The sequence below is a fragment of the Elephas maximus genome, chromosome 12, assembly GCF_024166365.1.
Source record: "Elephas maximus indicus isolate mEleMax1 chromosome 12, mEleMax1 primary haplotype, whole genome shotgun sequence".
NCBI classification, from domain to species: domain Eukaryota; kingdom Metazoa; phylum Chordata; class Mammalia; order Proboscidea; family Elephantidae; genus Elephas; species Elephas maximus.
Window position 1 is genome coordinate 59,850,049 of NC_064830.1, and position 17,399 is coordinate 59,867,447.

General features: G+C 54.4%; 2 protein-coding genes across 2 annotated transcripts; both read right to left on the bottom strand.

The window, feature by feature from the left end:
* Positions 1–7,730: 7,730 nt before the first annotated feature.
* On the bottom strand, positions 7,731–11,811 carry LOC126086724 (testisin-like). Its single transcript, XM_049903311.1, has 7 exons — positions 11,704–11,811; positions 11,265–11,476; positions 11,149–11,175; positions 10,792–10,957; positions 9,781–10,064; positions 8,250–8,404; positions 7,731–7,966 (listed from the first exon to the last, which is right to left on the bottom strand). Exons 1-7 carry the CDS (start codon positions 11,769–11,771, stop codon positions 7,733–7,735), a joined length of 1,146 nt encoding a protein of 381 aa, XP_049759268.1. The 5' UTR covers positions 11,772–11,811; the 3' UTR covers positions 7,731–7,732.
* A 1,879-nt stretch (positions 11,812–13,690) lies between these two features.
* On the bottom strand, positions 13,691–17,187 carry LOC126086725 (serine protease 30-like). Its single transcript, XM_049903312.1, has 4 exons — positions 17,157–17,187; positions 15,970–16,073; positions 15,654–15,818; positions 13,691–14,100 (listed from the first exon to the last, which is right to left on the bottom strand). The coding sequence occupies exons 2-4, from the start codon at positions 15,973–15,975 to the stop codon at positions 13,936–13,938; spliced, it is 336 nt and encodes a 111-aa protein (XP_049759269.1). The 5' UTR covers positions 15,976–16,073; positions 17,157–17,187; the 3' UTR covers positions 13,691–13,935.
* Positions 17,188–17,399: the final 212 nt, after the last annotated feature.

The window sequence follows — 17,399 nt, forward strand, 5'->3', positions numbered from 1 at the left end:
TGCATATGCATGCATGAGTATATGTGTGCATGTATGTATTTATATGTATTAATATATGTGTATGTATTTGTGTGTATATTTGTATGTGTGTATGAATGTATGAGTATATGTGTATGTGTATTTGCATAGGCATGTATGTGTATATTTGTGTATTGTGTATGCATACTGTGTATTTGTGTGTGTGCATGTGTGTGTATGTGCATGTGTGTAAGCATGTATATATTTGTGTATGTGTGCATGTATGTGTGTGTGTGTGTGTGTGTGTATGATGCGTTGTGGCAGGGCAGGGGTGGGGACCAGGATGGAAGCCAGACGGGAGGGAAGATACGGGGTACCTGGGGGGAAATCACTCCAAGTGAGGCCAGGTCTGACAGGCCCGGTGTGGAAAGGTGGGGGACTGGGGCAGGGAAAGGCTGGGCTGCAAAATCACTGTACCTAGTGGGGCCTCTGGTATTTCTCCCTGGACCCTCCCGCTCTCCCTCAAAAGAGGGGAGAAGGGGAGAAGTGGCCAACGGCCAGGAACCCCAGGGCATTGGAGAGGGAGGGCACGCCCCAGGGCAAGTCCAAGGGAGCAGTGCAGCCTGAAATGCCCAGAACCAGGAGGCAGAAATCCCAGCTCCGCACAAGAGGGGTCCTGGCCAGGCCCTGGGGGCCAGGACTGCCACCCTCCCCTTAAGGGGCAATCTTCAGCATCCATCACTTGTGGGGCTGAGGTGATCTGGGTCACAAATGGAGCATCCTAGAGACACACATGTGCTATTCGGGACCGGTGTTCATGACCTGCAATGAGATGACGAAGGCAGGTGGCACCTGAACTCCCAAAGGTGAGTTGTGTCTGTCTCTGGGGTGTGAGTTTAAGGGCGATTCAGTTTTTTTTGTTTTTCTTACCTTTATTTTGTAAGTTTTCTACAATTAAACTTCACTAGTTTATAAAGAAAGAAAAAAAAAAAATGGCAGCTTAGATTCTCTGCCCTCTCCACCCTTCACCCAGGCCCATCTTCTACATCCTGGGTCATGGCACATCCCAGGGTGGGGGACAGAAGGGGCCTCTAGTGAGGCCGTTTGTCCTAGTTACTATAAACCAAAATACCACAACTGGGTAGATTAAAGGACTGTGAGAATTTACCGTCTCTTAATTTAGAAGGTGGTTGTTGGATGCCATCAAGTCAATTTTTGACTCATAGCAACCCCTAGGCTGTAATCTTTACTGGAGCAGATGGCCAGTCTTTCTCTATGGAGATTCCAATCGCCAACCTTCTGGTTAGCATCTGAGCCCTTAATCCTCTTAACCGTTTTGCCGCCAAGGCTCCTTGGGAGGTTAGGAGTCCAAATCAGGGCATCAGCTCTAGGTGAGGGTTCTTCCTTGTCTGTAGCCCTTGGCATTCCCTGGCGTTTCTTGACTGTTTATAGTTACCCTTTCCCACTGTGTCTGTGTATTCTGCTCTTTTTATAAGACACCATTCAGAAGGGAATAGGTTTAGGACCCACCCTACTCCAGTATAGCCTCATTAACATAACAAAAGAAACCCCCTATTTACAAGCAGAGTCATATTTACAGGGACAGGGATTAGGACTTCCATGCATATTTTTAGGAGACACAATTCAACTGTGACATGACAGAAGAAAAGCTCGGAGGCCGTTCTAGCCTAAGAGGGCCCAAGAAGGGGGCTCAGAGGAATCCCACCTTGGTGACTAAAAACTCGAATTGCATTGGAGACACACAGCACCCCTACCAGGGGCAGTCAGCCCTCAGGCTTGCTTATCTGCTGGCTCACAGGGATAGCCATGGGGTGTCCACATGCCCAGCTTCGGCTACATCTCCTTCAGCTTTTCCTACCCCAGCCAGGTGCAAGCCGAGCCCCAGGGTGAAGGACACCAGGGGCCAGGGAGGCGGTGAGAGACACAGGCAGGTCCAGCGTGTCCATGCTCCTCCAGGACCCACCACCTACCCTGTCCCAGTAGCTGCAGCGCCACCGCCACATGCAGAAGGAACTGCCTCCCCAACTGGGTAACCAGCCCTGTCAATTGTGCAGGGCTCAACCCCCCAATAAACCCTGCACATGTGCATTTCCTGGTGGGTCTGCTTTTCTGAGGGAACCAATGCAGAGGCTTTTCCTGAACCAGGCTCTGAGCTCAGCCTTGGGGGTTCACAGAGAGGAAGGCAGCACTACACCCCTCAGCTGTAGGGGGGGAGGGACCTCGATCGGGGAAAGACAGGAAATATGGGACTTGGGAAGTCAGTCTTGATGAGTGCTAGAGGGGAAATATGGAAGGGCAAGAGGCAGGATGGGGCCAGTGGGGGTTGGAGAGACAGTTCCAGTTTTAAGTGTGGTAGTCAGAGGTATTAGGGTTGGGTTTACTCTATAAGAACTATTTTTTTCTAGTCAGGGATATTAGGCAAAGCCTGGAGGAAGGGAGCCAGCCACACGAAGGCCTGGCCCAGACCAAGCAAAGAAAGGCCTGGGGCAGGACGGCCTTGCTTTGTTCCGCCAGCGAATCTGCCCTGAGATCCGTCTCTCGAGGACATTCGTCACGGGCCACCTGGCGAACCTCTCACTCTCTGAGATCCCTTAGGTTCAGACGCATAGCCAGCCCTTTCTCTCAAGGAGAAGGCAGGTGGCCACAGTGACTGGGAGGTGGGGCAGGGACAGATGGGCCTGGACGCCAGCCCAGCCCCACGCATGCCCTGTCTGCCGTCTCAGCCCATCACAGGTGCCGGCTCGGTGAGGAGGACCTTGCGACCTAGGCGGGGGCCAAGCTGGACCCTCTTGCCTGGAAGGTGGTGAGACAGGCATGGACTCCTGGGGACCAGGGTCAGTGTCCACAACCAAGTGTCCAAGGAGGTGCTGTCATAATGCCACATATGGGGAAGCTCCGCTGTCAGGAAGGGCCTTAAGTCCATTTTGTTTTCACCCTAGCAGTGACCAGAAGACTGAAACTGTCCACATCAAATGAACCCTGAAGATCTAAATCAAGACCACATGCACAGAGACCTGTACAGGGTCTTTGCTGATGTACTGAGGGGACTGTTGCTTCAGATAAGAGAGGGGATTCCCAAGACTTAAAACAAAGTTAGGTCAAGGGGTCACTGGGTGTGCAAACAATTAATGAGGTCAGCTGCTCACCAAAATGTTGGAGGTGCTTCAAAAGAAAGGTCTGGAGGTCTACTGCCAAAAGATCAGCCATTGAAAACCCTGTGGAGTGCAGTTCTACTCTGACACATGTAGGGTTGCTGTGAGTCAGAATCAACTTGACCTGCTGGTTTTAGGTCTGGTTCAAAGTGACAAGGCCCTGAGCACCACAGTCTACTGTGAGGCTCCTTCTGGGCACCAGGACTGGAGGTTGTAGGCTACAGGGTTCAGGGGGTCCCATTTTGGGGTAGGAGGCAGCTAAATGGGATGGAAGCTGGGGTCTGAGTCCTTGTTTTGTTTGCACCAGGCACAGCCCTCCCTTCTGGGCTCTGTCCTCTGACACCCACACGGTTGGAGGTGGGACTTCCTCCTGGGTCAGGAGAGGGTGCTGTTCTGACCTGCAGAGAGGCCCAGGAGAGGGCAGAGCCTGGGCCCACAGGCTTGTCAGAGGGGATGAGGTGTCTGGCCCAGGAATTCTTGTGGTGCCCAGGTTCTGTGCAGCCTGCTCAGCAGAGGGGCCCCAGGACTCAGCCAGCCCAGGTACACCTTCACCTGGCCAGGCCCCAGTTCTGTCCTCTATAGGTGAGGCCTAGGAGGCACCCCTGGCTCCCGGTCACCAGCCTGGCCCTGGGCTAGCTTCCTTGGGACCCAGGGCCAATTCCACCCACCCAGCCTCGGCCTGGGAGCCACAGGGGAAGGTTCCCCACCTGGCCAAGGTGTATGGGGAAGGCCAGGTGGGCTGGCCTGGGTAGAGGCCCTGGGCACAGGCGAACATGGTCAACGTGTGGATGGTAGGGGTGGGCGGAGGGCTGGGATCTGTGCCCAGGCGTCCACCACCACAGCATGTTCTGGAAGCCTCAGCGTGTCCTCCGGGAGCCTGGCAGGAGAACAAGTAAAAAGGCCATCATCCCTTGTCCTGACTAGAGAGTGACAGTCCTTGTGTCTATGGTATCAACAGAGAATTAGAGATGGAGCTTCTCCAGGGCAGGGCCGCCTCTGTGTCACCAGTCCCGGAAGAGGGGATTGAGTCCCCCACCCCAAGTTGGCCCTGTGACTGCTCTGCCTTGGTACCTGGCCTGGGCCCAGTCAGCTCTCCTGCCAGGAAGGGGTCTGCATCCTGGGGGCCTCACCGAGTACTGACTCAGGCTTGGATCTGCTCCTCTTCCTGCATTGACTCAGGTGCTCCTAACCCTATGGCCTGCTGCCAGCCAGAGCTCAGGGCCACCTGGGGGCTCAGAGGAACATCGCTGCTCCCCATCAGGGCCCTGGGTGGAGATCGCATGGCCGCCAGGTGTTCTTTGCTATCTCGCGATGGGCTTGCACCTACCAGGGCCTGCCCCTCCACCTGGTTTCCACATGGCTGCATCTAAGCAGTTAAAAACCAGTTGCCATTAAATCAACTCTGACTCATGGCAACCCCATGTGTGTCAGAGTAGAACTGTGCTCCATAGAGTTCCCAGGCACTGATTCTCAAGATGGCCAGACCTTTCTTCCAAGGCGCCTCTGGATGGACTTGAACCTTCAACATTTTGGTCTGCAGCCAAGTGCATTCAGCATTTGCACTGCTCAGGGACTTGCAATTGCATCTACATGGCATTAGAGGAAAATGATCGAGCTCCCTCATTTCAGTGCCTTTCCTGCCATTTTCCCTGGGACTGCAGGGCAGGGGAGCCACATTGATATCAAAGGCAAAACTTCCCGACTCCTCTTGAACCTCCCCCCAACACCAATCCTCAAATTTCCTTCCAAAGGCAGCACCTCTGTCCACATACACATGTATAGAACATCCTGAGCCCTTTCCAGCCACTCGCCTCTTGTTTGGGATTATCCTCCCTACTGGGTGCTTCACCCCTTTCAGCCTCTCAGGCTTCTGGCAGATTCTTCCTCAGGTGAAAACAGCTTGGCTTTGCCTGGCTTCTCTAAGTGCATCTTAGTGAGTAGCCCGAGGAGGGATCATGGCCCGGTGGCACATGGAGCAGACGTGGAGCAGGCAGAGGACTGGCTGAGGCTGCAGGACACCTGATCTGACGCTCACCACATGCCGGCCCGGCTCCCCTTGGCTGGGCCCCAGGGTGGGGACCCCAGGAGAGGAGGACACTCCAGTAGGGCCAGCGCATGCTTTGCCTGTGCGCCAGCTCCATGCCTGCTTGGCCCACGCACGGCAGATGACAGGTCCAAGTGCAGCCAGAGCACTCACTCCTCTAGAGCCCACCTTGGAAGAGTCTGTCCCAGGGCCCACGGGGGCAGGCTGCCCAGGGCACACCTGAGTCAACACCAGGGGCACAAAGGGCCAGAGCCAGGGCTGCTCTCAGAGGGACCAGTGCAGCCGCCCTACCTGTTATGAGGTCCAGGCTGCTGAGTGCCCACACCTGAGCCAAGGGGGCAAGAGGCTACACTGCAAGACCCCACTTGCCATCACAAGCTGTGCCCCTGAGGGAGATCAAGACAGCGGTCCCCTAGGTTTCCAACAAGAAGCGCTTGGTGTCGGGGTCTCTCCCTAGACACAGCTGATGCTCCTCCCCATGGCTCCTGGGGAGGCTCCTTCTGCACACCCCAGGTGAGTCTCTGCCCCCCAAGGCGACCTGGGGGCTCTGAGGTGTAGGTCTGGCAGCATCTGCTGGGCTTCTCCAGGCCCATCCTTCCCCCTCATTGCATCCCCCTTGGTTCCAGGCCCCAGGCCCTGGACACGTTCATCCATTCAGTCATTCTTTCACTCATCCAGTACTGTTGAGGAGCCTTCCTCATGCAGACCCTGCCCCAGTCTACAGCAGAGACACCCCCATCTGTGGATCTGTCATGCAGACAGATGGGGGCATGGGGAAGGGGCTACTGGCCAGAAGAGGCCTCCTGGTAGGGTGGAGGGGCTCAGCAGCCTGCAGCCAGGGGACAGGACAGAAAGTAGCCTGTGGCTGCCATCAGGTGTGGGACCAGAACACAGGAACTCCACCATGTGGTGAGTCTGAATCTCCACCAGTGAATGAAGTTACTCAAAGTCCTGCGGTGTGTTTCTTGGCAGGGGGGAGGGGGGCTGGAATTAGAGGGAGGAGGAGCCCTCGAAAAATGGATGGAGCTCTGAGGAGCAGGAGTTGGGCATAGGGCTGCCAAATTTAGCCAAAAAAAGTACAGGAGACCAAGATAAATTTGAACTTCAGGCTAATTGACTCCATGAGACCAAAAGAACTAGATGATGCCCAGCTACCACTACTTAATATTTTTATCAAAGACTCTGTAGAACAATCCTGATCAAAAGGGGGAAAACACAGAACAGAACTTCAAATTCTCATGGAGTCAGGCTTTCTGGAGCCATAGAGGCTGGATGAACCCCTAAAAAGTAATGTGCAGGGATAATCTTTAAACCTTAAACCAAAAATATCCCCTGAAGTCTTCTTAAAACCAAGCAATAGTTTAGCTTTACTAGTAAAGAATGTCTGCTTTGAGCATTTGTGCTCTTTTAAGATGTATCTGTATGGGATCAAACAGGTGACAGCAACTCCAAAGATCAGACAAGAACCTCAGGGGCAGTGAGTTCATGTCAATGGGGAAAAAACAACTTGGATAAAGGAGGATGAGAATGTCTGCACAACTCAAGGAATGTAATCAATGTCGTGTAGAAACTGTTGAAAAGGTTATGTTCTGCTGTGTATGTTCTCAACAACAACAAAGCATTATTTTTTAAAATGCTGAACTTCAAATAACCAACGGATAGGTGTTTACCGTAAGGGTGTACTGTGCAAAGGAACGCTGTTAAGAGCTGTACACGGGGGTCCTGGGAGCAAAGGTGGCCCCATTCTTAGATGGGACCAGCCACATTCCTGCCCACTCTCTACGGGGGGCTGAGGCCCAGCACGTCCCACCACCTCCTGCATTGCAGTTGCCAGGTACCCCCTCCCCAGACTGGCCCTACCTGGCTTTGGGGTGCCAATGCCCAGGCAGGGGACAGGAAGGGGAGAGGCAAGCAAGGGGCCCCAGCAGCCCACCCCACCCCAGCAGCCACCCTAGCCCACATCTTGGCTTAGCCTCTGGCCCACACAGGGCTTCTCAGAGGCTGGCAGCCTGTACTCCAGGTGCCACACAGTGGCCCTCGTTCACGCAGACTCCTTTTCTTCCTTTCCTGCCTCGTGTCCCCCTCCCTCACCAGTGCTTCCTGGGATCACCCCAATAAACCACCCATATCCCAGCCCAGGCAAGGGCTGCCTTGGGGGAACCATAGTCAGACCAGGAGAATCTGATATCTGTGGGTGTGGAACCCCAATGAACTGGGGGTCCCAAAGTGTTTCCTCCAAAGCCTCCCAATCCTCCCTACCCCTCTAGAGAGCCTGGCACTGCTAATCTCCTCCCATAAATCACCTTTCTGATCAAACTGACCAGAGGGGTCTGCTATCTTAGAACAAACCTTGAAAATGTAGATAGGGAGACTTGGGAGGGAGGAACGGGCCTGGCTTGGTGGACTTGGGGTGGTGGGGAGGGAGCTCTCAAGGCATCAACTCAAGCATGCTCACGTGTTTATTAGCAAAGAAAGGGGACAGAAGGGATCGAACCCAACTCAGCAAAGGCTTGGCCTGGGTGTCCCCAGCTCTGCGCAGTGTGCCAGCTCCATGGGCTCAGGCTGGCAGCAGGAGCAGGGACGCCCAGAGCAGAGCCAGAAGAAGCAGTGAGGAAGGGTCTGTCCCCAGTGGGCCACAAGCCATCAGCTTTCGGATCCATTGGAAATGCTCGCTGACGTTGGTGTAGACGCCAGGCCGGTTTGGGCGACCGCAGCCCACACCCCAGCTCACGACTCCAATCTGATACCACACATTATCCAGTTCGCAGACCAAGGGTCCACCTGAGTCACCCTGGGGAGCAGTGTGTGCGTGAGCCTGGGCGGGGGTGCCGGGGCAGTACAGAACTAAAGGAGAGGCCTGAGAGTAGAAGCTGTGCAGCTGGACGACAATCTGAAGCGACTGAGCCTCAGTTTCTGCATCTGCAAAGTAGGGCAACAATCCCCACCTCCCGGGGCTGGCGTGAAGTTCAGTTCGTGGGAAACCAGGGGCAGGTGGTAAACTCCAGGGCAGGAGTAGGGTGGGGGGTTGGGATGTCAGGGCACAGAGGCCCTGGTGGGGAAAGGGAGACACTCACAAAGCAGGCATCTTTGCCACCTTCTGGCTCGCCAGCGCAAACCATGTCTCCCCAGATGTTATAGCGGAAATCCGGCTGTTGGTACAGGTGGTTACATATGGTGGTGTTTATGATGGAGATCTGAACTTCCTGGAGGTTGTATGGAGGCTCCAGCTCTGTTGGGGGGTGGGGACAGGAGACAAAGAGAGATGGTCAGCTGAGACTCAGGCTGCAGGGTGGGCTGTGGGGCACCCACAGGGCCTGGGGCAGGGCTCTCATCCCCAGCTCTCGTCAGTGCCAGCACTAGAACCTCACGGGTGCTCAGCCAACCCCACAGAACAACCAAGAGGGTGGGCAGGCTGCTCCAGGGCTACCTGAGACTCAGTTTCCTGATCTGTAAATGCGAAGATGGCCCCTGCCCCAGCGAGTGAGGGGACTCCTGGACCAAAGAGTGCACAGGGAGGGGCCACGAACTGGCTTGTGGAGGATGGTAAGGTCCGGCTGCAGGGTCCAGGCCCAGGACCACAAAGTGCAGCTGGCTGTGCCCCTGGGCCGGCATCCGCTCACCCCTTGCAGCAGCAGCACTTTATGTAGCTCCTGCCAACTCTAGAGGAAGGCAGATTTCCCCTGGAGCCCTCCCACCTCCAATGCCAGGCATGCAGCCTTGGGGACATCTCTCCCTCTCTGGGCCAATGAGACTGGGCTTCTCCTCTATTTACTAGCTTTGGGGCCCTGGGCAATTCCCATAGCTCTCTAAATCTCAGTTTCATTATCTGTAAAATGGGTATAAAAATGTTCCCAGCCTGGCTTCGTTAAGTGAGTTCCGGGAGGAGCAGAGACTTGGCTTTGCTCACTCCTGAGTCCCAGAGCCCAGAACAGTGCCTGGCATGAGACCTGCATGCAGGAGTCGATCTGTTGTCATTATTGTCATGATAGAGAGATGCAGGGGTGGGCCAGCCCTGGGAGCAGTGGGGAGGGGCACTGCGGGCAAAGGGAGTGTGCCCATCTGAGGCCACAGGCCCCGGGTTGCTTTGGGGACTTGGGGTGAGAGGTGAGCAGGACACCCCCCCGCAGATCTTCAGTGGGGAGCCCAGGGTGGAGGAGGATGGCTTGGATTAGGAGGATGGAGCAATGGGCTCAGTCCTCCAGGGGAGTTGACATGAATGAGGACAGATGCAGAGGGCAGGGAACAACTGGGGATGCTGGGGAGCAGGGGGCACCCCAAACTTAAGTGGAATGAATGCGTGGAAAAAACTTGCGGCGTCACCTACAGACCCATTGAGAGCTCCCATCCTCACATTTATGGAGAGAGAAACAGCCTGGGGTGCAGTCCTGGGCCGAGCTGGCCACCTCTTCCAATGCACGCAGCTGGCCACATAGCCAGCCGGGAGCGGGAACTGAGAGTTTGGTCCAGAAAATCCTGCCCGTGCAGGTGGAGGCAGTACAGCAGCAAGTGAGGGGAGAACACTGAGCGGGTCACCACGGGCTCCAGTGGGTAAACAAGTGGATGTGGACGCAGCCTTCCCCAAACCCGCCTGTCCCCCAGCCTTACCCTTGTTCTCCATGATGTCTCCCCACCCAGACACCCAGCAGTCAGTCCGGTTCTGGAACTCCACAGTGGAGTCCACGACACAGATGGGCTGGATATGCTCCTTGTAGGTGACAGAGGAGGACAGCTTCATCAGGGCAATGTCGTAGGGTGAAGACCCCAGAAACCTGGGGTTCATCACAACTCTCTCCACGCTGTAACGATTCTCGTAGGCCTGGAGGTTCCAGATGGATGGCGTGGCAGACAGCTCACCAAACTGGATGCTCCATGGAAAGGGGTCAGTGGTCCTGGCAGAGAGGAGGGCACAGTCAGGGGCTTGGAAGGAGTCACCTGAGCTCACCTGGGGCCTCTCCGTGGGAAGGGAGGGAAAACCCTGGGGTTGCCACTACGTGCTCGTCCTATGTCTGAGAGCCACCCTTGGCAAGTCCTACTCCATGGCCAAAGGGTCCCCTGTAGAAAGGGCAGAAGCCCAGAGAGGCCACACCCAATTCAGAGCCTGGGGCTGTGTGGGGGCAGAGCAGGAGGGTGGGTGACTCCCCCAACGTCTGACCTGCCAGTCACTCAACCAGTCTCTGCCTCAAAGAGCCCTCTAGGACACCTAAATAGGGGCACTTCTTCAGGGGACCCCAATGTAGGGTGCTAACCAGCACATAGGTCAAGGCAGCTTTCCTGAGGAGCTTTCCTCACCTCAGGTAACTCCTCCCACACCTGTGGTACAGGTGCCTGGGGTGAAGTGGGTAAGGAAAAGGATGCCGGTGCCATTTGTTTAAAATTTAAAGGACAACATACACAGATGTACTCGGGAATGTTCTGGAAAAACATTCTGGAAGACGCTCAACAGGGTTCCCTCCAAGGACACCAATAGGACTGCATGAGGTTGTAACGGACTGCAGCCAGGCCTGGGGCTCAGAGGACACCAGGGCCACGTCCACCAGCATCCGTGAGCCCAGGACCGGGTTGACCCAGGGCCTGAAGCTCGGTGTCCCCAGCCCCCTGGCGGCCCCCCAGACTCACTGTTCGAAGCAGTGTGCGGCGGTGAGCACCCAGCGGCGGCTCAGCAGGCTGCATCCGCAGACGTGGTTGCCCCACAGGCGCAGGCTGCCCTGCCATGGCCAGCTCCCCAGTTCCGCGTCTTTGCCACCCACTACGCGCGTGGGGACCTTCCGGCGACCACAGGGTGCTAGGATGGATAGATGGATAGAAGGCTGAGCTGGGGCGGGGGCCAGGCCCTGCCGGTGCGCAGAAAGCAGGGGCACTCCGGGGCCGCGACTGTTCTGGGGCAGTGGAGGGAGACAGTGATGCTTGATTCCCCGCTCCAGCCCCCGCCCACGTGATCCGCAAGCCCGTCCCTCCCCTGAGCCCATCACCTACTCGTGAGCAAGTTCCACTTCGTGGCACCTGGTGGGTAGGGAGAGAGATAAAAGGTAAAGCGCCCTCACGCTGGCCCAGGTGCCCTGAACCGCGAAGCACTCTTCCTGGGCCCTTACCTGGATTCGAGGACACTAAGTCCCCATCCGGTGACCCTGGGGGGAGTTGAGCAGGTGATCCTTCTTGGGTCCTCACGCCCTGCCCGAACTCCCCCAGTCCCCAGAGCCCGGCCCGGGACAGGAGCAGCCAGAGAAGCAGCGTGCGCATGGCCTCCTCTTCCCGCCTGGCTCCCCCTCTGCTTCCTCTTGTGCCCGCCCTGCTGGGGCGCCCCCTGGGGGCGAGGGAAAGAGTGAGAGCCCTGGCCCACCACTCCCTCCCAGCCTGACCTCTATGGGCTCAAGGGCTGTGTGGGGATCTTGAGGTCTCACAGCGCCCTTCCTCAGGCTCCCACTGGGGCTGGGTCACCCAACCACACCCATGATATCCCCCGACCCCGAATGGCTGACCCTGACTCTTCCCTCTCTCTTCTCTGGGATCCAGGAGTTCCGACTGCCTCACCCATTGCCCCTTCCTCTGCCCATTTCTTCTTCCAGGACAATGGACCTGCCCACACCTGGGGACCCCATCAGGGCTATGAGCAAGTCCTTACTGGGTACCCACTGGGACCTGTTCTGTGTCAAACAGAAGATCCTTTAAGGGACCCTGGTGGGGGAGGCGAGGTCCTTAGCCTGGGCCCTCCCTGAACGGTGCCCGCTGGTCCCTGCTCCCCAGGCAGCCCCCAGGTGGCAGGGCCAGTCCCTCTCCTCACCTGATTGGTGGAATTTGAAACTCTTTTGACAGATTTTATTGCTGGGCAGAAAGGGACACAGAGACACCACTGAGTCCTTCATCCTTGGGTCCCTGTGACCAGTGACCCTTGAGTGGGAGTCCTGGCAGGCTGTGCTTGCTCAGTGGGCTGTAGTGAGGGGGTGCAGAGTGAGGGGTTCCCCAGCATCCAACCCCTAGGAGGAGGGGCCCAGCAAAGGTGGGGCTCAAAGTTTAAGTTCTTGTGCATGGGTATGTGAGGAGGGGTCTTCCAGGTGAGGGCAGAGGGGCTCACCTTTTTCCCTGCATAGCCCAGCCAGCCAGCCAGCACAGCGCCCAGCCAGCCAGCACATAGTGATGTGGGCAATGCATGGCCATGCATAGTGGTCCACCAGGGGCCTTGGAGGGCAGAGGAGGTACTCCGTTTCCAAGGGCCATGAGAGCCACTGGGGGGTGTGACCACCAGGCCAGCCGGGGAGGGAGAGCCAGGTGTGGGCTGCATGGGTGGCAGCCATCCCCCTCTTCCTCCCATCTCCTTCTGCCCTTGCTTGGGATGGGGGCCTGTGCCTGTCTCCCAACTGCTTTCTTATACATCTTTGGGCACTTTCCAGGCTTTTCTGGAAAGACTGGGGTCAGAGGAGAGGGAGGGGGATGAGAGAGACGGCAGCAAGCCCAGCCTGGCAACAACCTGTGCTGTCACACCCCCGCCCCAACCTAGATTGAACACAGACCTGACCTCAGCCCTGCCTGTGACTCTGAGATTGACCCCAGCCCTTAACATGACCCTGGAATTGACTTAATGTTGCCCATGACCCCAGAATTGACCTCAGCCTAGCCATGACTCTGGGACTGACGTAGACTTACCCATGACCCCAGGATTGACCCCAGCCCTGCACATAACCCTGGGATTGACCCCAGCCCTGCACATAACCCTGGGATTGACCCCAGTCCTTACCATGACCCTGGAACTGACCATAGCCCTGCCCATGACCCCAGGATTGACCCCAGTCCTACTCATGACCCTGGGATTCACCCCAACCCTGCACATGACCCTGGAACTGACCTAGCCCTACCCCTGACCCCAGGATTGACCCCAACCCTGTACAACCCTGGGATTGACCTAGCCCTACCCATGACCCCAGGATTGACCCCAGCCCTGGCTGAACCTGAGAATTTACCTTAACATCTGACCACGACTTTGGGACCGATGCCCAGCCTTCCTAGTGACTTACAAAGCCTGCTTTCCCACTCCCTGTCCACACTTTCCCTGAACCCAGGCAGACCAGTGCCCCAGACATAGGCAGCAACCAGGTGCTGAGAGGCAGGGGACCACTGCTTTGGCCTCAGCAATTGGCTGGGAATCCAGAGGAGCTGCTTCTCCTGCCCCTCTGTTCTGTGGATGACCCTCCTCGACCCGCTGAGCCGAGGGACAGGGCTGCTGGGATAGTGGACTTGGGCAAGCCTGGAGTTCCCAGCCCTCAGTTTCCTTGTCTGAGAAATGGGGGTAATAGTGCAGGCTACTGTGAGCATCTGAGGACACCCATCAACAGGATCCCCTTCCCAGCTGCCAGGCCCCAGGGGAGGCTGTGACCCTGCAACCACAGGGATGACTGCCCAAAGTAGGAAAGTGGCCCTTCCAGGCCCTGTCTTTTTTGCCCCGAAGACAGACCTGCAAAGGGACAGACATCAGCCCCCCAGGAACCACCACAGTCATCCCTGAGACATGGGCTGCACCCCGCAGTTCGGCCTCAGGCAGGTGAGAGACAAGAAGACACCAGGTGGGTATTAGAGTTGGGGCGGCAGGGAGGAGGCCCAGAGAGGGTCACTGGAGGACTGGGTGGACAGCAGGGAGCAGAGAGAGGTCATGGGTTTGGGACGTGGGGGGCCAAGACTAGCCAAGCCCCAGGGGAAAGGTCGTGTCCCCCAGCAGTCCCAGAAGTAGCAGCAGAGCAGAGGATCTCAGCCTGGCTTGGAGAGAAGTTTCTGTCAGGAGGGGCTGAGTTCTAGGTTGTGATGATAATCCACATGGTGTAGTGCTGACGTGGCTGTAAACACCAGGTTTCTTGGGGAGGCTGCAGCCAAACCCCCAGCTTGCCACTGCGGCCTGAGCCCAGACACCAATGTCACAGACCAGGGAGCCTCCGGAATCACCTTTGGGGAAAAGAAGTGGTTCATGTAGGGGCCCAAGGGGCCGGGGTGCTCAGTGCCAGCTGCCCTCCTCACACAGATGGGTAAGGGCTTCACAGCAGGGCCCCGAGTCCCCTACCTCCCTTGTCCACTCTATTGCCCAGGTCTAGTGGGCAGAGGAGGACCAATGGGTCGGGGTTCCCTAGAAGGTTCAGGGGGTCCCTGGAAGGTACAGGGGTGGCTCATCTGGGAAATAAGTTCTGTCCAATGGGATAAGAAATGGGATGGGACAGCCTGTTCTCTAAATAGGGTGTGACCACCCACAAACAGGAAAAGGAAATTGGAAAACCTCACACCTCAAGTTAGTGAACAACAGCAGGAAAGTTAATTAAACAGTTAAGCCCCTGAATCTTTGCTTTTCATGCCTGCAGTCTGTCCATGTGAATAGACTCTTGTGGGTTTTCTCCCAGAACTGTTTGCTTTCTCTCATTGCTCCAAAAAAAAAAACGTGAGAGTAAATAACAAGGGATTATAGAATATGGCTCCAAAAAGAATGTTAATAAATTTGTTTACTGGCATTTTTGATCAATACAATAGTTTGAGCTTAAAAAAAAATTATGGTTACATAAAATGAAGACAAAATGAAAGAAAACCGTGCACTTCTGTGCTGCAAAGATTGCTGTTGGCTTTGTTTTCGGTGAAAAAAAAAATTTTTTTTAACTCTTAGATAAAGCAATATTAAGAGGCAAGGTGAGCAGAAGCTTGGTTTGGAGTTAGGGTGCTTATAGGAGCAGATGAGAAAAGACAAAACCAATCCAGCTCAGAAGTAGTGACCTTCAATGGCTCTGAGTGTTACTTTGGGAAAGAAAAAATACATGTATTTTCAGGCCAAAATGAAAAAGCTTTAAGGATGGTACATGTTCTGACAATATTCCCTGGGTGGTGCAAATGGTTAAAGCACTCAGCTGCTAAATGAAAGGTTAGTGGTTTGAGTCCACTCAGAGGCACCTCGGAAGAAAGGCCTGGTGATCTACTACCGAAAAACCAGCCATTGAAAACCCTGTGGTTGTTTATATGGGATCAAATTAACAACAGCAACTCGAAAGATTAGATAGAAACCTTAGGGAACAGTGAGTTTATGTTAATGGTGAATAATGGGGGAAGGTTATTCAGAATAATAACTCAGAAAAGGAGGGTGAGAATGGTTGCACAACACAAAGAATGTAATCAGTGTCACTGAAATGTGCACGTAGAAACTGTTGAATTGGTGTGTGTTTTGCTGTGTATATTCTCAACAACAACAACAACAAAATAAATAATTAAAAAAAAAAAAAAACCTACGGAGTGCAGTTCTACTCTGACCCACACGGGGTTGGCAGGAGTCTGGGTGGACATGACAGCAGCAGATATCTGAAGGACAGACAGAGTCCAGGAGCACTTCTTTCCTTTTTGAATTGACCGTTGTATAAGGAGATGCTGCCCAGGAGAGTCCCCAGTGGGAGTGGGGAGCAGGGACCCCTACCCCTTCCCCCCTTCAGGGTGTGGGGAGACAGGGTGGTCTGGGTTCGTCTGCTCACCCCGCAGGCATCCTTCTGGCCCTCCTCCAAGCTGGCACAGAGCATGTCATCTCGAATGATGGCCCCCTGGCTAGAGGAGCTGGAGCCCTCCTGATAGTAGGCCTTGCAGGTCTGGGTGTCAATGAGGGGCAGGTGCAGCTCCTTCAGGGTGAAAGGCAGCGGGAGCTAGGTGGGTGCAGAGAGCTGGCTCAGAGGGCAGCTGCAGCCCTAAGGCAGTCTCCTCCCGGCCCCCACTGGGCTGTCCCCATGCCCCCACTCAGATGGACCAGCCACGCAAAGCCATCTCTGGCGTCAGTCCTCTGGGACCTCCACTTACGCTCATGAGCTCTTGCCAGCTATGCCAAGGCAGCAAGTCGAGCCCATGTTACCGCCATGTCACAGATGTGGGATCTGAGGCCCAGAGGGAAGCTGCAGGAAACGCTAGGAAGGGAGCAATAAAAAAGATTTGAAACTAGCGAGAGGTGGTGGTGGCTGAACACCGTGAATGCACTGGGTGCCACTGAATAGTTCACTTAAAAATAGTTAAGTGTATGTGATGTGAATCACACTGCAATTAAAAAAAAATGGTAAAGAATGTCTGCCTTGAGCATCATGCTCTTTTAAGAACTATCTATACAGGATCAAACTGACAACAGCAACTCAAAAGGTTAAGAGAGGAAACAGTGAGACTTAAACTTTAAGCCAAAAAAATCTCCTGAAGCCTTCTTTAAGCCAAACAATAGTTTAGCATTGTGGGTTTTTTTTTTTTTTTTCCTAAATTTTATTTTGTTGTTGTTGAGAATATACACAGTAAAACATACAGCAATTCAACAGTTTCTACACATACAGTTTAGTGACATTGATTACAATATTCTAGTTCTGCAACCATTCTCACCTCTTCTGAGTTGTTCCTCATTAACATAAACTCACTGCCCCCCTAGGTTCCTTTCTAATTTCTCAAATTGCTGTTGTCAAACTGATCCCATATAGATAGTTCCTAAGAGAGCACAGTGCTCAAGGCAGATCTCTTCTACTAGTTAAGCTAAACTATTGTTTGGTTTTAAAATGACTTTAAGGGATATTTCTGGCTTAAAGTTTAAAGATTATTTCAGGACAATAGTTTTAGGGGTTCATCCACCTTTCACGGCTCCAGAAAGTCTAGAGTCCATGACTATCATGTTTGTTTAGAGAACTCTCTAGGTGGGACCAAATTGACAACAGCAACTTGAAATATTAGATAGGAGCCTTAGGGGTCAGTGAGTTTACGTTAGTGAAGGGAGAACAACTCAGAAGAAGAGGGTGAGAATGGTTGCACAACTCGGAGAATGTAATCAATGTCACTGAATTGTACATGTAGAAACCTGTTGAATTGGTGTGTGTTCTGCTGTGTATATTCCCAACAACAACAACAAAAATAAAATAAATAGAAGATAATAATAACCCTGTGGGGCACAGTTCTACTCTGACACATATGGGTCACCAGAAGTTGGAAAAAGTCTTGATGGCAAAATAGCAAACACCCACCAGGAAGATGTGCGGGTGAGCACAGGTGAGTGGAAACCATTGTGAGTCCCAGGCTCCCCCCAGTGGCCGGCCATCAGGGGGATGCACATATGGTGGGGTGAGGCCTGGGTCTGGCCAGTGACTGGTCGGTTGACTCACTTCCCCCATGTGACCCAGTTCTTCTCAGTTTCCCAAAGTGAGTTAGTAGAAGACACTACAAACACGAGTGATGATGATGATGATGGCAACAACAATGATGATGAT

What these genes read in the sequence shown, in the direction of transcription:
- LOC126086725 (XM_049903312.1), bottom strand. An exon ending in GCCAGAAGGATGCCTGCGGG is followed by an intron (nt 14,101 to 15,653) that starts GTGAGCAGACGA and finishes TTTTCCCCAAAG; the next exon opens with GTGATTCCGGAGGCTCCCTG.
- LOC126086724 (XM_049903311.1), bottom strand. Translation starts at nt 11,771, where the DNA reads ATGGGGTCCCCAGGTGTGGGCAGGTCCATTGTCCTGGAAGAAGAAATG. An exon ending in CTTAGTGTCCTCGAATCCAG is followed by an intron (nt 11,176 to 11,264) that starts GTAAGGGCCCAG and finishes CCTACCCACCAG; the next exon opens with GTGCCACGAAGTGGAACTTG. An exon ending in GTGGCAAAGATGCCTGCTTT is followed by an intron (nt 7,967 to 8,249) that starts GTGAGTGTCTCC and finishes ACTGCTCCCCAG; the next exon opens with GGTGACTCAGGTGGACCCTT.